The sequence below is a fragment of the Mauremys mutica genome, chromosome 11 (genome assembly GCF_020497125.1).
Source record: "Mauremys mutica isolate MM-2020 ecotype Southern chromosome 11, ASM2049712v1, whole genome shotgun sequence".
NCBI lineage: Eukaryota > Metazoa > Chordata > Testudines > Geoemydidae > Mauremys > Mauremys mutica.
Window position 1 is genome coordinate 17,343,521 of NC_059082.1, and position 19,010 is coordinate 17,362,530.

The 19,010-nt window shown below is 39.7% G+C and overlaps 1 protein-coding gene across 6 annotated transcripts in view; it reads right to left on the minus strand.

Annotated features, from left to right (window-relative positions):
- Nucleotides 1-776: 776 nt before the first annotated feature.
- Nucleotides 777-19,010, minus strand: part of ADAMTSL3 (ADAMTS like 3) — a 287,105-nt gene continuing 268,871 nt past the window's right edge. For 5 of the 6 annotated variants that reach the window (XM_044981169.1, XM_044981163.1, XM_044981164.1 and 2 more), the window contains 7 exons: nt 18,026-18,145; nt 16,510-16,722; nt 11,327-11,510; nt 7,239-7,443; nt 5,814-5,923; nt 2,628-2,842; nt 777-2,090 (listed from right to left, as the gene is read on the minus strand). In XM_044981169.1, the coding sequence (XP_044837104.1) occupies nt 1,981-2,090; nt 2,628-2,842; nt 5,814-5,923; nt 7,239-7,443; nt 11,327-11,510; nt 16,510-16,722; nt 18,026-18,145 (1,157 nt within the window). In that variant the 3' untranslated portion in view covers nt 777-1,980. Of the gene's footprint in view, nt 2,091-2,627; nt 2,843-5,813; nt 5,924-7,238; nt 7,444-11,326; nt 11,511-16,509; nt 16,723-18,025; nt 18,146-19,010 lie in introns of those variants that run through there. The other variant, XR_006572626.1, reaches the window with a different exon arrangement.

The following is a 19,010-nucleotide window of genomic DNA, read 5'->3' on the forward strand; positions in this document are numbered from 1 at the left end:
TGTTAACATTGAAAAACTTTAAATACAAAGAAAAAACATGAATAAGAAATTTTGGTAATAAGAAAAATATATGTCCCAAAATCTTTATTACACACTGTACAAAACAAAATATTGCACTTTAAAATCAGACAATAAATATATACAAAAGTATTTTACAAGTGTTTTCTTTTAATTTAAAAAACTGCTTAAGCAATCAAGACCCATTATTGATTAAAAAGGTAATGACCAGGAATATCCTCCCTTTGCAGTCAGCAAGGACACAACTGCCCACTTTAAACACTTTCTACACAGTAGTGCTAGTCTAATTTTCAGTGATGCAAACCCATGGTATAGGAATACTGTTTCTAAAATTGTTCTTACAGCATGCCTACTAATCACAATTCAATGCAGTCTAGTAATCTACTAATGCAGGGTCCAATTGAAGATATGCATTCAGGCTTCCAATTTGTGCAACAGTTGGAAGCTGCAGAAGAAAAAAAAAGCCATCTTCAGCCCTGTGCAGGCTTCTCTGGGGTAAAGCAAAATGTTTAGCCCTATCAGGCATATAATTTTCCGTCCAGAAAAAGATTTACTTAACGATGTCATGGTCAGAATTTATTAACACACAAAAGACTTGTATGGATAATGGTCATGATGAAAAATCAACTTGAATGAAATTGATTTCAGGGCCGCCCAGAGTGGGGGGAGGGGGAGAAGTGGGGCAATTTGTCCCAGGCCCCGGGCCCCTCAGGGGCCCCGTGAGCCCTGGCCCAGCAGTGGTCCAGGTCTTCGGCAGCATTTTGGCAGCAGGGGGACCTTCAGTCGCTCCAGGTCTTCAGTGGCATTTCAGCGACAGGGGGGCCCTCAGTGCTGCCGAAGACATGGAGCAACTGAAGGCCCCCCACCGTCGAAATGCCGCCGAAGACTCAGACCGCCGCCGGGTGAGTACAAGTGCCGCAGCTTCCCCGCTTTGCCACAGGCCCTCTGAATCCTCTGGGCGGCCCTGATTGATTTCTTACACATTTATCTTCATATTTAACAACTCTTTCCTCTTCCTTTTTTCCATGACTGGAAAATATTTATTGAAGGGAAAGAGTTGGACAGGCACATTTGGCCAGTTATTGGCTTTAGTTCCCCATTTGACTATGTGCAAGAGAACAGTGATACTTCATTCACAGCTCTTATAAGGAAGTCTTGAGTCTAATTTAAAATCAGTAGAGAAGATTAATCATGCCTCAACTTTGATCATATTTCAGTGAGACTGGAGTAGAAGAATAGGAGCAAAGGAAAACGACACCTCATTTATTCAAAAACAGATCCATTGCTGTTTTGAAAATCATAACAGCATCTACAATGCATATACATAAATACAGAAATGAAAAATGAAATGTACTGCTGTGTATCCAGCTGACAGCTAATCGCAATAATACTGTCCTGTGAGATTGAACCTTATTCATAGTTTAAGCTCAGGCTGTTTATGAAAATGTAATCACTGCCAAAAACTTTATAGCTACAAGCCAATGCTTCTATAAATTTAAATATCTTGTTAAATTTGATAACACAATGAAAATAAAAAGTGACATCAGTTGCTGCATTCCAAAATTCTTCAAAGGATTTTGTGACTTAGACTTTCTTATAAGTAAAGGGAAGTAAGCATTACCTGGTCCTTTTTAGATAATGTTATTTTTCCCCAATAAAATTGTACTATGATGACCTGTGAAGTTCTACAGATGATGTGCCATGATATTCTCCTCTTAATCCAGACATGAAAATGTTTAAAACATTAAAAGTTCCACTGCAGTAAAGTGGCCAATGTATGCTTCCAGCAAAATTTCCTCTCAAGCATATCAATCTACAATGCTATTTTTCATCAGTCCCATGTATCCATTTAACTATTATGCCTACTGTCTTATTTACAAGTATATTCTTCAAACAGTCTAGATTTAATGAACCTGTTTTCTCATCTCTTCACTGCAGCATCATGAACTTTCCACAGAAGAATTACACTTCTTGACATGACTGACAACACCTTTGTTTGTAGAGGTCTATTAAGCATAACTTTAGATGTTTTACAAATGTACAGTAGTGAGTTGTATCCTTGCATTCGCCTTCTGAAAAATATATTTAAGCATTAAAAGGCTTTATAATGAATAAGGGATTAACAGTAAAACTAATCATCATAGTTTCACACAAACAATGGTTTGATGGTAACAGTTACTATGCTAGCATTTCAACTCTAGCAACAGGGGTTCAAACGCGGTCACAAATAAAATGACTGGTAATCTCATCATATCCACTTATCTATTGTCCATTTCACAAAACTACCCCACAATTTGGTAAAATCAGCAATTGTGCTCTGAGATTCATAAATGAGTTGTACTGGCACAGCTGTGTAGGGGAGATCTGTATATGATTAACCCATAACATGCCTGATTCTAACTGGTGCTTTTAATTCTTAAATATCAAAGTGACCCAGAACTGGAGAGAAGTATAGCAGGGATAATGAAGTGTTTGTTGGAGAAAATAGCTTTATCTTTGATGTGCAATCAGATGCTTGCAAAATCATTACGGTACAGTTTGGAGTTGCTCTCTAAGTATAACTACTACAAACTATGACTATGCTCAGATATAAATAAATGTTTACGTACTGCCACAGGAAGTGACATTGCAATGTTGCCAGGTCACTGGTCTCTTCCTCCACCCACAGTACTGATCAGCCACAGGTTTATTCTTCTTCCTGTGTACACAGTTTACTCGTCGTGACTGGAATCCACTTCCACAGTCTACGCTGCAGGGCCTCCATGGACCTGTCCGCCAATACACATCACACATCTCTGAAGAACAGTTTCTTCTGACAGCTGATCTGTGGAGAAAAAACACAATAGTTAAAGATTTTTGTGCTAGATGCTTCTTAGCACAGAGTTATTTGTTATACATCAGTCATCACAAAATGAGAAGAAATGTGTCCCCGTTTTTTTTAACTACTGCTCCTTTACCTTGGGACAGAAGAAACTGTTGGTGTTTATGCAAAATATCAACAAGAAAGTTTTTAGTTAGAAAACAAAACTCCACTTTAAAGTAAATTCACCATTTAACATATTGAATACTGTAGATCAGTGGTTCTCAAAATGGGGCTGCCGCTTGTGTAGGGAAAGCCCCTGGTGGGCCGGGCTGGTTTGTTTACCTGCTGGGTTCAGAGGTTCAGCCAATCGCAGCTCCCACTGGCCAGGGTTTGCTGCTCCAGGCCAATGGGGGTTGCGGGAAGCAGCGCAGGACAAGGGATTTGCTGGCTGCAGCTTCCCTCAGCCCCCATTGGCCTGGAGCAGTGAACCACAGCCAGGTAAACAAACCGGTTGCGGCCCCAGTTTGAGAACCACTGCTATAGACACTTTACACATAAGCACTCTCTTCAATACAGAATAGCATCCTCCCACTGATACCAAAACTTCTCAAACATTTTTACCTTCTGGGGTGAAATCCGGGCCTGTTGAAGTAAGGGGGAGTTTCGACATTTACTTTATGGGGCAGATTTCAGCCCTAACGTTTAGTGAAAATGCCTTTAAAATGCTCACAATTTAGAAGGGCAAGGTGGGTGAGGTAATTTCTTTTACTGAATGAAGCTTGTCTCTCTCATCAACAGAAGTTGATCCAATAAAAGATACTGGATATCACATTACCCACCTTGTCTCTCTAATATCCTGCGACCAACATGGCTACAATTACCCTATATACACCACAATGTAGAAACACTTTTATGAGAGAAATATTCACAGATTTAGGTCTAATTAATCTAAAACCCATGATAAAAAGTCAAATGTATATGTGCAGATTACATGTTCTTCCCATACTTTTCATTATCTTTTCATCTATTCACCTAGATCAATGTTTCCCAAACTTGGGACGCCGCTTGTGTAGGGAAAGCCCCTGTCTGGCTGGGCCGGTTTGTTTACCTGCCACGTCCGCAGGTCCGCCCGATCGCGGCTCCCACTGGCCGCGGTTCGCTGCTTCAGGCCAATGGGGGCGGTGGGAATCAGCGCGGGCCGAGGGACGTACTGGCCGCCGCTTCCAGGGGCTTTCCCTACACAAGCGGCGTCCCAAGTTTGGGAAACACTGACCTAGACATTTGATCACATATGGGACAAACTTTTCCTCCTACAGGTCAATTTAAGTCAGTCCTTATTGTTGGGCAAATTGTCCTATTAATTTTTGAGGTTATGCCCACCCTATGTAGGTCCTGATTCGGCAAAACACTTAAACACATGCCAAAAAATCATACATATGCCAACACAATCTTCTGGAATTAAGATCTTGTTGTGATGTCAAAGCTGTAGTTTTCCTTTAACAGGGAGCTACTTAGAAGCTAAAAACAAAACAAAAGGATGCCTAGAAAGAACACAGCTCTGGAGAACAGATCATCAGAGTCATATCCTCATCTTTATTCAATTTTATATTTCTTGGCCTAAATGTAAAATGGTGTATAGCTTTGGCATCATACACTTAGAGGAAGCATAGTGTGTGCTTTCAAAGAAACACCTGCCTTATTTCAGTGCTCACAAAACATCACATTGATCCATATGCTGCATATTATGATGCCCAGAAGAACTTTGTAATTTTACAAAACTTAATCTTCAGCACAGTACTCTGAGATCAGTATTACCAATAGAGGCCCAATTCAAAAATGACAAGAAAACTATGGCAGGCCTTTACAAGAAGGTAGACCTATTTAATTTTAATTTTTTACTGGACCCCAACATACAGTAGGATATTAAAAAAAGTAAAAATATGTCACATAAAATATATGTGTGTCACAGAGCAAAAAATACCCCATTTCTCTTGGCCTGTTTAGTCATTAAGTTGTTCTAAGTCAAAAACACACACTGTGGCCCATTTAGAAATCAAACAGTGAAAAGGCAAATGACTTTTCTGTTCTAGAGGAATGTAGGGCTTGGATTGTACTGTGGTGTTTGACAAGTAGTTCCCTTACCCTCTCTTTCAGCACGGGAGGGGCTCAATGCAAGGATGAGGGGAATTCAAAAATAATAAAGGGTGGTGTTTTATTTCTGATATTTTTCAGCTTCCATTACAATTAACAGTGATAATTAATTCGAGTGATGCCTAAAAAAACCCCTCATATACAATCTCTAACCTAAAATTAAGCATCTTGATTCTGTATTTTCTATCATCTCTCTCTTTCCTGACCATCATCCTTAGATTTTTTTGGACCCTACTCCCTATCCTGGACTAACATTGTACTTTCTGTGGTTAATGTTGTCTAGTGTGCTTTGAATATGGGACTGGGACTCAAGACTCCATGGTTCTATTCCTGGCTTTGCCACTAACATACTGAGCGCTGGTCTACACTGGGGGGGATCAATCTAAGTTACGCAACTTCAGCTACCCGAATAACATTGCTGAAGTCGATGTACTTAGATCGACTTACCTTGGTGTCTTCACTGCAGTGAGTCGACTGCTGCCACTCCCCCGTCGACTCTGCCTGCGTGTCTCATGGCACTGGAGTACAGGAGTCGACGGGAGAGTGCTCGGGAGTCGATTTATCACATCTAGAAATCGATCCCCGCTGGATCGATCGCTGCCCGCCGATCCGGAGGTTAGTGTAGACATACCCTGAGTGACACTTAGGAAGTCAGTTAACTTCTCTAGGCCTGGAGTTTACTCAATCAGTAGCACTGGAATAATAATAATTACCTATTTCCTGGGGGATTGGCTTAATTCATGGTTTATAAAAGTGCACTGAAATATTGGATGAAAGACACTATAAAGTAAAAAGTATTATCTAAAGCAGGACAGTTTCTGTACTGCTTCAAACTGTGTACCTTTTTCTTTCGTCACAATAAGAGTCTGGAACGAGAGATCCATTGCGATGTTGACATATAATGTGACGATGCTGTAAACCCACAGCATGGCCTACACAGCGACCAGAACACTAAAAATAAATTTTAAAAAAATCTTCTGTTAGCAAATATAATCTTTATGTATGTCCACATAAAATCTAAGTCACCTGCTTGTTTTGATATTAGTGCATGGTTCATTTAAATGTTTCTTTGTTATACTGTTGTAAACAGAGCTAAGAAAATAATTCACAGTGAAAACATAACTTGCCAAAATATCCTTTTGTTTGTTTGTTTGTTTGTGACTTGTCCATGAGAAGCTTTTGAAATTATTACTTGAAATTATTTGCCAATAATTCTTGGCCTGTAGACTGCTCATAAGCAGTTTCTCGTGAGTATTTGATATTTAAAATTCAAACTGTATTTGTTAATTTTGATTGGGCACACGGAACAGAATCTGTTTCATGATTGGTTATATGTATCACTTAGAATCAGGCTTTCAGTATGAATATTTGCATGTACAAGTTCAAAATCCGTGTTTTACAAATAGTTTTTAAAATTCACTTAAAATTAACCATTTCTTCAAGCAAGTTCTTCTGGTAAATGCCTTTGTTAAAAGAGCTGCTGAAGATGGACATTAAAGGGAAATAATCATAGCTGAACCCAAATCAATTTTATTTGCGTGAATATTCAGGGAAATGTTTCTGAAATGTTTATTAAGGTCAAATAGTAAACACCATACCAGTCCTCTTGAAAAAATCATCATAAATTCAAAAGCTATTGCAATTTGTAACATGAAAGTAAAAAGCACAATTCCTCTTGTTAAAATATTGTGTCATCTACTGTTAAAGCACATCCACACACCTGCCTTTTCACAGATACAGCTTCGGTTCCAGTACAAGTGCAATAAAAGCACTGTACCAATATTGGGGAGGGAGAGAGAGAAAAATGGACCAGGTTGTAAAATAAAGTGATGCTAACGTTAGGGTTTCAAAGCATATGTTTTGTTTTCTGTGCAGGATTCACTTGTCAGATAAAACTTGCATATACCCAGCCTACATCTCCACAGAATATCTTTTCTTTGATCAAATAAACTTACTAGACATTGCAAAATAAAGGAGCCAAGACTTGTAAAACATTGTCTGAAAACTAACATTAACTACACCTTTCCGGTTCTTCCTGTATGCCTGTGGACAGCACCTAGCACAACAGACCCTAATGCCAATTAAGGCCTTCTAGGTACAAAACAAATAATATTAACTACTAATATGAAGAAATATCTACAAAGATTTCCAACAGTAACAGAACTACCAAGCATGGAGGTCAGAACATTAATTTGAAGATTGCAGTATGATGACATAGCTGTATTTACAGTGAGTTTCCCATCAAGATTTTCAAAGGGTAGATTACCTGTCCCCACGACTGAATCATCCACTCTGTACATGAATGAACTGTGCACATTTTCTTTCCCAGTGGACTATCTTTGTCGACACAGGCATCTGGTGACAACATCAATGTAGTGCCATTTGCTTTTGCTTGTTGACAAGTTACTTGTCGTTGGCGAAATCCATGACCACAAGAAGCAGAGCACTCAGTCCAGGGACTAGTTACCCATCTGAGGATGTAAGATAAACAGACAGTAAATAGGAAAGTAATGCAAATACAATAGTATAGCACAGCAAATTCTCTAAAAATAAAAACCACAGGAACTTACTATCGTAGCTGCAAGTTATAGACATTTGCCTAAAGTCAACTCCTTAACATGAAAAAAATATGAGCCAGTATTATGACCTCCTAAGCAATGTTTCTTCTGAGCCAGGACTGATAGAGATGATTTTCAGAAGACATCCTTTTAAGAAAATATGCCATACAGAAGTTATGGACTTTATGCAGAAACTGTTGGGTGAATTTCTTTGGCCTGTATTACCCTGGATGTCAGGCTACATGATTACTCATAGACTTTAAGGTTAGAAGGGACCATCATGATCATCTAGTCTTACCTCCTGCACATTGCAGGCCACAGAACCTCACCCACCCACTCCTCTGATAGACCCCTAACCTCTGGCTGAGTTACTGAAGTCTTCAAATCATGGTTTAAAGACTTCAAGTTACAGAGAATCCACCATTGATCATAATGGTCCCTTCTGGCTTAAAAAAAATCTATGAATCTAAGAGATTCTTTCAGAACTGACAACAGACCCTCTCTTTCACAGCTTATATTATAAGATGATATATATAGTGACCCAAATATAATTAAAGTAACAGGTGTCACAAGTCACCAAAATTTGCTAGGTAAAGAGCTTGTTATATAAAGGACTGACCTGAACATTTTTCTATCGATGATATGTTGAATAATTTAGTGTTTATCTGAACAGCTAGGAACAACAGGCACAACAGAAGAAGCAAGAGATGGTTCAATTTATTCTATTTAATATTTTTCTAAATCCAACCTAAAAATAGGGATTGGGAAATTACATGTAGCATAATTGTGAAAATAGGAAGGATATGCTATTCTAATCAGCAATTACCTAGTTCCCTTGTGGCCGAGTAGTTTGTCCACTCAGGATGGATTACTGCCTTTAAAAATGGGACACCTGTTCTTTGCTTCATTTCAGTTTTCTTTCAAGGACTGTACAAATTTACAGTATTTATACAATAGGTCAGTAAGGCCCCAGTTCAGCAAGTACTTACTACACGCTAAGCATGTGCTGAAGTCTCAGCATGAGCTTAAAGATAAGCATGTGCTGAAATGCTTTGCTGAATCGGTGCCTATGACTTTTGCTTTACATTTAAATTCCATATACTTCTATGAGTCATCCTGGGAGGGGCACAGTGGGTTAACAGCAGCGCACAGGCCACTTATGTGGGGAATGGAGCTGAATGTTCAAATGCTTTCTACTTCCCTTCCCTGGTGAGTGACCATACTGGAGGCAACAGAAAAAGGAAGAGTTTGTGCCAGTCACTAGCAGCTCCTGCAAGACCCATTTCTTAGAGATCAGCAGGCCCTCTTTATGTAAGCGACACGGGGTTCTTTTATAAAAGGAAATGTTTTTATTAAGGAAATATACTCAAATATTTTCATTCTTCTCCAATACAAAATACCAATATAAATATAGAAAAAATTAAGTACTGTAGATAGGAAAACAAACATTTCAATTCATGCAAACAAATGCAAAATTCTAATTCTAATTAATTATATGCATATTAATAGATATATTCTAAAATTCTAATAATTCTGTGCAAAATACACAATACAAGTAAAACAGGAAGTTAAAGCACTTTAGTGAATATTTTAGGTCAGAGAGAACTTAGGTATTAGTATATTTTGTCATATGAATTAACTGTGAGACTTTTGATGCAATTGCTCTCGGATCAGTTTAATACAGTTTGCCAAGCTGTATGCTAGAGTTCACTACATACGTATTTGGAATTCTCCTTAGAGGAGCATTAATGCCCCAAGTATTTACATTACTCTCTCCTTCTTTCTTTCACCTGAGTCAACTGGCCTGATTTCAGAAGAAAGCCTGCAGTGGAGTCCATGCTTCTCAAACTCCTTCAGATTATTATATTTTTCCATCAGCAGGAAATTCACTTGTTATGGGATGGCTTGAGTTCAGACTCACAATTTAGAGTGATCTGTTTTTTGGCTGCCAATATTGAAATATAAACACATTTCTTCTTATATTTATCTATTGCTATGTTTTGTTTTTTATATATTTAGAATACAAAGGTTTTAGAACATACAGGCAAGTCTTATCATACGCGGGGGTTCCGTTCTGTGGTTATCGCGTAAAGCGAAAACCGCGTATACTGAAAATTATATCCCTGAGCTCTTTAAATCCGGCCCGCAGCTCCGGCGGCAGGGCTGGGGCGGCATTTAAAGGGCTCCTCCGGGCTCCCCACCGTGGCGGGGAGCCCGGAGGAGCCCTTTAAATGCCAGCCTGCAGCTTTGGCAGCCAGGCTGCAGCTGGCATTTAAAGGGCCCGGAGGTCCTCTGCCTTTGCAGCTGGGAGCCCCCTGGGTGATTTAAAGGCCCTGGGACTCCCAGCCACAGCTGGTGCCCCAGGACCTTTAAATCTTGAGGCCACGCCTCTTCCACTTGAGGCCACCCCCCCACCAGACTCCAGCCCTTCAGCGTAAAGCTGAAATCGCGCATGTTAAATGCACGAAAGTTGCGACAGACCTGTACTGGCAATTGTACTTCCACAATGTCACTTAATGACTTAACACTTCCCTCCAACAATTTTCCAATGACCAGCAACTCCAACACGTGCATGAGTTTTCTCTCCCTCATGAATTTCACATTGCTGGCAGTTAGGAGATGCCCTTTCCTGACAGGAGATGCAGAGTGCTTGTATTCATGTGGCAGCAATTGTTCCTGCTGCAGGCTGGGAACAGAACTTTGACAGGGAGGAAAGTTCCTCCCAAGCAGTGAGAAGTGAGTGGTAAAACAGGAGCTGAGTTCTTGGCAGTTACAGCTAAAGCTTTTGGTGTGTCTGCATCACGTGCACAGACATGTTCTCCCAAGAGCAGTCCCCAGAGGCATTCTAGTTGACCTAGCCAGAAGGCCAACAAGACTGGTGAGGAACTGCATGCCAGAAAGGGAGCTGCAACACAGTCTGAAAGGCTGAGATACTATTGTGATAGGTCCTATAGGAAGACGATAGGTAGATCATACAGATAAGCAGTTACAGTACAGTACAGTACAATTCCCCCTCTGCATCAACCCTGTTCTGCTAGCCAGTGTGTAACAATGGTCCATGGCAAGCTCCGCTGTCTAGCACCACTGCTGATGCTAAACACACTCTAACTTTGTCCTCTGCAAGTGCAAACACCAAGACTCTGGCTCCTGTGCAAGTGCACAAGGAAGAGAAAGAATGCCTTGCACCACTCTCTTCCAAAAACCCTGTGAACCCAAGCAGCGCTAGACACGATCTATGTCATGGACAGATTAGCCAGCCCTGGGGATGTCCCCATTCCACTTGGAAACTGGCAGAAATTTTGGGAAGGTCTCAAGTCTATCTAAGACAGGATGCATGGCCAAACTATATCTATATCTAAAAGTAATATGCAAGTATATGGATATTTCAGCTGTTTGATTTATTACCATTAACACTTCCTTAAGCAAGTATGTTTTACAAGGCTTTTACCATCTAATCCACAAATATAAACTGTTCCATCTTGAGAGTCCACTTCGGTGTTAAAAATGACCCCCCCTCTGCTAGATACTTTGAAATTTAGAGCTCTGAACCATGCTGTTACAATATCAAGTTGCTTAAAATTCTGACTGAATGCTGCCCTGTCTCTAGAAGAATTAGTATTCCTGTAATTGCTGATGGCAGCTCTTCACTTCTCCCTTGCCTTAGGACGCATCACTGCACAAAAGCTAGTATATTTCAGAGTCACAGTAGAACACATGGAAACAATGTCAGGGGTTCATGAGCATATTTTAAAAGGAAGTATTAACACAGGTCGAAACACAACAGGAAGGGGTTTACCTGGCAGGGCAGTCATGTATGTTGCAGGACTGATAACTAACCACTGGCTTCTGATGGTCTTCACATAATGATTCATTCACTATTTGTTCTTCGGAATTCACACACTGCAGCCTTCTGAAGTGGGTTCCTGAATTCCCACAGGTAGCAGAGCAAGGATTCCACTCAGCATATTCCCATTTATAGTCTGTCAATAGGAGAAGAAATGCAAATGAAAATTAGTGTGAGAAACCATTATAGATAGTAATTGTGTAGCAAATGTATTTGTGATACAGCAGTTTCTGTAAGATAGATAGCTACCATGCTCGTTGTGGAAAAAAATCTTAGTTCCTGTCTAACACGTAAGGTCAAATTCTGCCTTCAGGTATGCAGATGAACCTCCCAAGGAAGTCAATAGGATCAGTGTGTGTGCAGAAGGACAGAATTTGCTCACAGTCGGAACTGATTAATCTCTTAAAAGGCTTTCTTAGCATTCTTTATACAGTTAACATTAAAAAAGGAAACTGTAAATAATGCTCTCCATGTTTCTTGTTGTTCTTTAAAGAGCCTATTCTGTATAGATCTTATCATTACTCCAGACTCCTTGCATAATTTCAAGATTTAAGAGAATCTTGCCTGGTATAAACTATAGAAAATTCACCTAATGCGTAAATAATTAGCCACTAAAGCATCTGGCAAGATGAAAGAGGATTTTTTTTTAAAAAAAAGAATCCACTATGTTAAAGGCTGGTCATCTCCAACAACTATAGACCTTATATTGGTCACAATTCCAAATGATTTCCTTTCCACACACTACCCCCCCTCCCTTTTTTTTTTGACACTTGGTAAAAGATGAAGTACTATGCAATGTTGACAGATTTTTATGTGATTACAGAAGGAGTCAGATTTTTCTGTAATAACCAAGAATAATTGATAGCTACCAGCTGTGTCCACAGCCTCAATCCTACAGCACATACTGAATTCTTTAACTTATTGTTTTTCAGTGTTTCCTAATTACTTTTGGGTTTCTTAAAATAATATCAAAGCAAAAAGGTTAAATTTACTGGCTGCAACAGTGATGGAGAAACTGTATTGTTTGTTTAACTATGATGCCACTGTGCAGCAGTGCCCTCAGTATGCCTACTGTCAGGGGTGGCTCTAGCTTTTTTGCCACCTCAAGCACGGCAGTCAGGCAGCTTTTAGCGGCTTGCCTGCGGGAGGTCCCCGGTCCCGCGGCTTTGGTGTAACCGCAGCGAAATTGCCGCCGAAGCCGCGGGACCGGCGGACCTCCCGCAGGCAAGCTGCCAAAAGCTGCCTGACTGCCGCCTTTGCAGGGACCAGCAGGGCGCTCCCCATGGCTTGCCGCCCCCAGCACGCACTTGGAGCGCTGGTGCCTGAGGCTGCTGCTGCCTACTGTACAGAAACCACCAAAGAATTCCTTGCATTTTTCAAAAGGTTTGGCTATATAAATGATGAACCATCTACATGTGCAATTCTCAAAATCAAAGCTCATGATTGGAAAAAAATCCCCAGTAAAAATACCGACCAATATCAATATGAAATGTATTGGTAAACAAACAAAATGCAGGCAGATAAAAGACACCAGATGCCATATACTTAACTAGATCTATATGCAGAACTCCACTAGCTTCAATGACATATACACTCATGGAGTGAGAGCCTCCATGTAAGGGGGGAGGGATCGCTCAGTGGTTTGAGCATTGGCCTGCTAAACCCAGAGTTATGAGTTCAATCCTTGAGGGGGCCATTGAGGGATCTGGGGCAAAATCAGTACTTGGTCCTGCTAGTGAAGGCAGGGGGCTGGACTCAATTACCTTTCAGGGTCCCTTCCAGTTCTATGAGATAGGTATATCTCCATATTATTTTTCTAATGGATTTAATAAATTAATACTTCACTTTACTTTTAAGTTCAGATTTGTCATCAATAGGCCATATTTTGATCATGGATACATTTCTAGCAAAATTACTACACTGTAGTAATCAGATAACTCTGGCTCTGATCCTGCAAGCCCTTACATACTAAAGTAGTCCTCACTCACATACATAGTCTGGTGGCAGTCATTGGACTACTCATGCTTATCAAAGTAAAGGATTGCAGGATCCCACATTATATCGTCTGTTGATCTTTTGTCGATAAACAGTAAGCCAAATCATATTGCTATCTGTAAAATATGAGCAAGGCCCTTTATTTTAGATTTTTATGTTGTTTAAAATTCCTCAGGAATTTATCAGTGTTCATAATAAAAATTTAAAAACAGGTGAAAATCAGTGCAAAAAAGTAACTTCACAGTTTTCTGCATAAATATCAGAATTATTAGGGGACCAGAGGACAACAAAACAGCAACAAATGGAGAAAAGTAAGAGTACTTCTAACCCAGCTTCCCACTCCAGAATGAGAGATGGCAGCTTGAAAACCTGGGTGGACCCAGGGATCCCCAGACTTGGCTCCCCACTCCAGAGGGAAAGATGGCAGACTGGTAACCTGTGCAGCCCAGATAACCGACCTGCCATCTCTCCTTCATTTCAGAGCAGGCCTAGAAATGGAAGAGATGGAGGAGGCAAGGGTGCCATCTCACACTGCCTTCTCCACCTCTTCTGCTTTCAAGCCCACTCCAGAAGGAGAGATGGAAGCCTGGAATTACTTGGACTGCTCAGGTTATAGAGCCACCATCTTTCCTTCTGGAGCAGGGAGCCAGGTCTGGCGAGTTCCAGACCTTCTTTTTTTGAGGAGATAAGCACTGACGTATACATACGTATGCCTACATATACACATACCTCTACCTAATGTAATGTACTGGATTTTTTTTTAACATAATCAGTATTCTCATGTTCTTGAGTGGTCCAAAATTCAGGTAAAATTGGTAAAAAAATGTATAATAGCTTTTGTAAACCCTGGGGTTTTTTGGTTAAAAAAAATAAATCAGTAAAAACGGAAAATGTAAGGCCTTGTACATGAGATACATGATAAATAACTGCTTCCAATTTTTAAAAACATTTGATTTTAAAATCCCTTTAGAATTCTCCTGATATTGAGTTATTGGGTGAGAATTTCAAAAAATGTCTAAGGGAGGCAGGTGCCTAACTCTGAAACTTTAAATGGGACTTGGGTACATCGCTTTCTTAGGCACTTTTCAAAATCACACTCCCTACTCTTATTATTTATTATGAATGAATTATAGGGCTGTCATAAACAGATAGTTAAGGGTTAAGGTCTCTTTTACATGTAAAGGGTTAACATGCAGTACCTGATGACCACCTGACCAGAGGACCAATCAGAGACAAGATTTTTTCAAATCTCTGTGGAGGGAAGCCTTTGTCTGTGTTCTTTGTGTGAGAGCTCTCTTTGGATTTGAGAGAGGTCAGTCATGTCTCCAAGTTCTCCTGGAGTAGTTTCTACCATTTAATAGTGAGTATTAATTAGAAAGGCGAATTAGTCTTATAATTTGATTTCTGTATTTGCAATTGTGTGTTTGCTAAAGGAAATTCTTTATTCCTGTTTGTTGATATTGCTTTTACTGAGAAAGGTAGGAGAGAGGATTCTCTCCAGAACTTAGCAAGGTTATACCCTATGAGTGTCCAGCTTGGACTCATAGAGATTCTGTATTTTCTTTTTATTCTTTAATAAATTCTTTTCTTTTCTTTGGACTTGGTTAATTCCTTCTCTTGTGGAAATTCAGGGGAAAGGGAGGGGGGAAGAGAGAGTTCCTCCTGGGTTTGATTCTAGCAGTTTGAATCAGGTATCTCTTTACAGGACTAGGGAAGAGAAGGGGGAGGTATCCCTCTGTAGTTAGATCCCGGTATCTCTCCTAGGAAAAGGGAAGGGGGAGGAAGCAGGGGGAATGGTTTATTTCTCCTGGGTGTAAGAACTCCATGGATTTGGGGCTCTTGGAATCCCCTAGGATTTTGGGGAAGGACTGTGTCCCAATCCACATATCTGATTGAGTCGTGGCAGCTTACTAGATCTAAACTAGGATTTTAGTTTAGAGGGAAACCAAGTCAGGTCCCCACATTGGAACCCAACAGTTCCAAGTGGGGGTGAGACCTATGACAAGGGCACATTGAAGACTTATGAACTTCACAATAAAGAGTTTGCAGATGGGGTCTACTCTCCTGGAAGCACATATGTAAGATATCTCTCTCTCTCTCAGGCCCCATTCTTACACTGTGTAGCCAAATGAAGCTAATGGGGCTCTGTACATGAACATATCACAATGCAGGATCAGGGCCTTACTGGTTACTCTTGAAAAAATAAAATTAACATTGCCTTGTTAGCTGCAGTACTTTCCAGGTACGACCTATAGTAAATACAGTGTAGTACAGTATAACTGCCAATACTGAGGTTACCCTATCTATTTATTAAAGGTAAACTGGTAAATTTAAGGGCAACGACTGGAATAGATTTAACATTGTAATACCAATGAAATGTTAATATTATAATTAATAACTTTTCATACACATTCTAAAGCATCTAATATTTTCAATCTTTATCCCAAAGACCATTTTGTTAGTCAGACATACTATCACGATGATAATATATATGGCCTGTTGAAGCAGAAGTTTGTGTATGATTGGCCTGATTTAATCTCTGTGTAACATATCAAGTCACTGAATTGAGGAGTATTATTTTAGCTTCTTGATAACATATTATAAAATAAATTAATAAAATGAGCGTTCACATAAAATTCAAGGCCTTGATCCTGCAAACATGTATGCACCTGCTTAACTTTAACTGACTGAAAGGGAACTACTCACATACATAAAGTTGAGTATACACATTAGTGTTTATAGAACTGGGGACTATATGTAAAAATAAGCAATAGACCAGGGGTCGGCAACCTCTGGCATGCGGCTTGCCAGGGTAAGTACCCTGGTGGGCCAGGCCAGTTTGTTTACATGCCATGTCAGCAGGTTCAGCTGACTGCAGCTCCCACTGGCGCGGGTGAGGGAGGTCCTGGCCGCAGCTTCCCGCCACCCCCATTGGCCTAGGACAGCGAATCACAGCCAGTGGGAGCCGCGATCGGCCGAACCTGCTGATGCGGCAGGTAAACAAACTGGCCAGGCCCACCAGGATGCTTACCTTGCCGAGCCGCGTGCCAGAGGTTGCCGACCCGAGCAATAAAATTATCAAAACATTAGGAAGAAATATTATTAAAAAGTAAGAATTTGTCATAGAATTTTCAACAAACCTTCCTTCTTGACATTTACCCAAACAGACAATGGTTTTACACTAGTTGAAGTCCGACATCTGTATTGTCCAGCAAATTGACCAGACACAGTGTTCACCTCTAGGATACGTCCCCCAACCAAGGCTCTATATACCAAGTCGTTAATTTCCTCAATGGGACGATTTCTGAAGAACCAACGAATCATGTTTCCGTGATTAGGATGCACTGGACAACCTAGAAATCAATGGCATTTTAGTATTTTTTTCTAAGTTTAATGTATATATTGTGTTTTCTATTTGTGCATAGGTGTGTGGAACCTTCCCGCAGTATAAGTAAAAAGAGGGGTATGTATTAATTTACAGAAGTCTGAGGTAAGGCAAAACTAGTCTCAAGTGCTCCCAGGTGAGCTATCTTCCACTTAGCTAAAGTGGACGCTCTTTTATATATTTGCCACAATAATTTACATTCTCCCTCCACTTTGAGAGTTTATTATGTTCTTTATGAACCAAAGGTGAAATCCTGACCCCATTGAAGTCAATGGTAAAACTCCCATTGACTTTGACAGAGTTAGGATTTCACTCCAAGACTGTGAACCATGTTTAAATGTGGCTTACCTGTTGCTGCATACCACTGTATAGAAACAGACAAATTAGTTGAAAAGGAGAACTCAAAATCAAGTCTACAGTCCAGGTGGATCTCTCAGTTTTCAAGGGCAGCTCAAAGAGAAACTTCACTATTCAGTCCAATGATGATTCATTTAGATAGACCTTGTGATATGCAGAGTTACCGTTTTTAAAACGGTTTTATATAAAAATTAGACTCCATCATTTCTTACTTTCTCCCTCCTCAGTAAAAATCTGAGAGAGAAGATAGCATGTCCTGAAGGCTAACAAATCAGGGCTCTGACAAACCAATGCAGAAGTAAACATAATGGCCCATAGGAAAATTGGAAGAACCCTCAATATTTCAACAGGAATGTGGTGAACCCTCCAGAATGACAAAATCTGGCTGAAAACAATAAATCAGTTTAGCATGCAATCATGATATATTGGCGCAGCTATATCTACATGCAGGACTACACTAAATAGCAAGATGGTTGTGAGCAACTAAGAACCAACAAAATAAAATTGCTCATATGGCTGTTATATATTTATTGCTCCTCCTTCAGTTTTGTTTCTATATTTTTAAATTTTAAAATAAGTCCTAAATTACTAGCGCCATTGTTTGTCAGATGGTACAATTTTTTAACAGCAGTTAATGATAATGTTGGAGAATTCACTGAAGACCATAACACAGCACCATTGCTTGTTCCATCACAATGCACCACAGTTGGGGCAGTGTAGAGTGTGGTGACGAGGCAGAGTTTCGGGACATCCTCCAGTTCCTGATTGCGGATGTTTCTCAAGAGATAAAAATAGATATTCCTCGGGGTTTAGTCTTTGTGGTGGGGCCATCCTAATCATGTCCTTTCCATTTAAATAAAATTATTACTAACAAAACTTTTAATTCTAACAAGAATGATGCCAAGGCAACATACCTATCCTTAGCAGATCACCACGTATCACACTAATATTTGTACCAATTCCAGATGCCATCAGGACACGCTTCCTCCTGCTACCTTTTGTTGATACAGTGTTAGTCTCTGGAAACTTTTGTTCTGGAAAACAGTGCATTATAATACTAGATAAAAAGATATTTACAAGGATCATTTTGATCAAATTGTCCAATGTTCTATATATGAAACAGAAGAATTACAGTATTTTGGAACTCTTTAGGATCATCATCTTGTACATTAATGCACCAGAACACAAAAAACATCTCTTTCTTTCAAAGGTTTTTCAGAGTAACATTTGTTACTGACCCTCATTCAAAATTTCATCTTTTAACAAAACAACTCTGTTATCCTTCTACTGTAATAAAAAATTTACCAAAACTTTGGCCTTGTTTACTGTTTCTCATGACAATGTCATTTATCATTTCATTATCAGACATTCAAATGAAGCAATTTTTTAAAACCCTCTCATTGGAGCCAGCTCAACTCCTTTCTTCCTTCTGATGGAAATGTGACAAATTGCTAAAATAATAAAAAGAAATCTCTTAAAAATCTGCTCTGCATGGTAGAGGTTGCATAATATGGATGAAATTATATGCCTGTCACTATAGTAACTTCTTTTTTCACATTAATGCCAAAATAACTGCAAAAAACATGGTCAATCTGTCAATACACATAGTTCTTACCATTTTGTCAAAGTTTATTTTTAGTGAATGTACATATTGTACATGATCCTGCCTCCTTCTGTGGTTTAGGTCTTTTCTTGCTTTTTTACTACTTTCTCAGGCTTGCTCCCATTAATCGAACTCTTCTGCATTTTTATTACGTAGAATAACAAGGAAGCATCTGATGCATTTGTGTGCATGGTGGTATATACAGATGACTGTGACTAACCCTGCACTGACATAAAGAGGAGACAGGGTGCACTCATTTCCATCCCTCCTCAGTAGTGGCCAGTCAAATCTTTAGT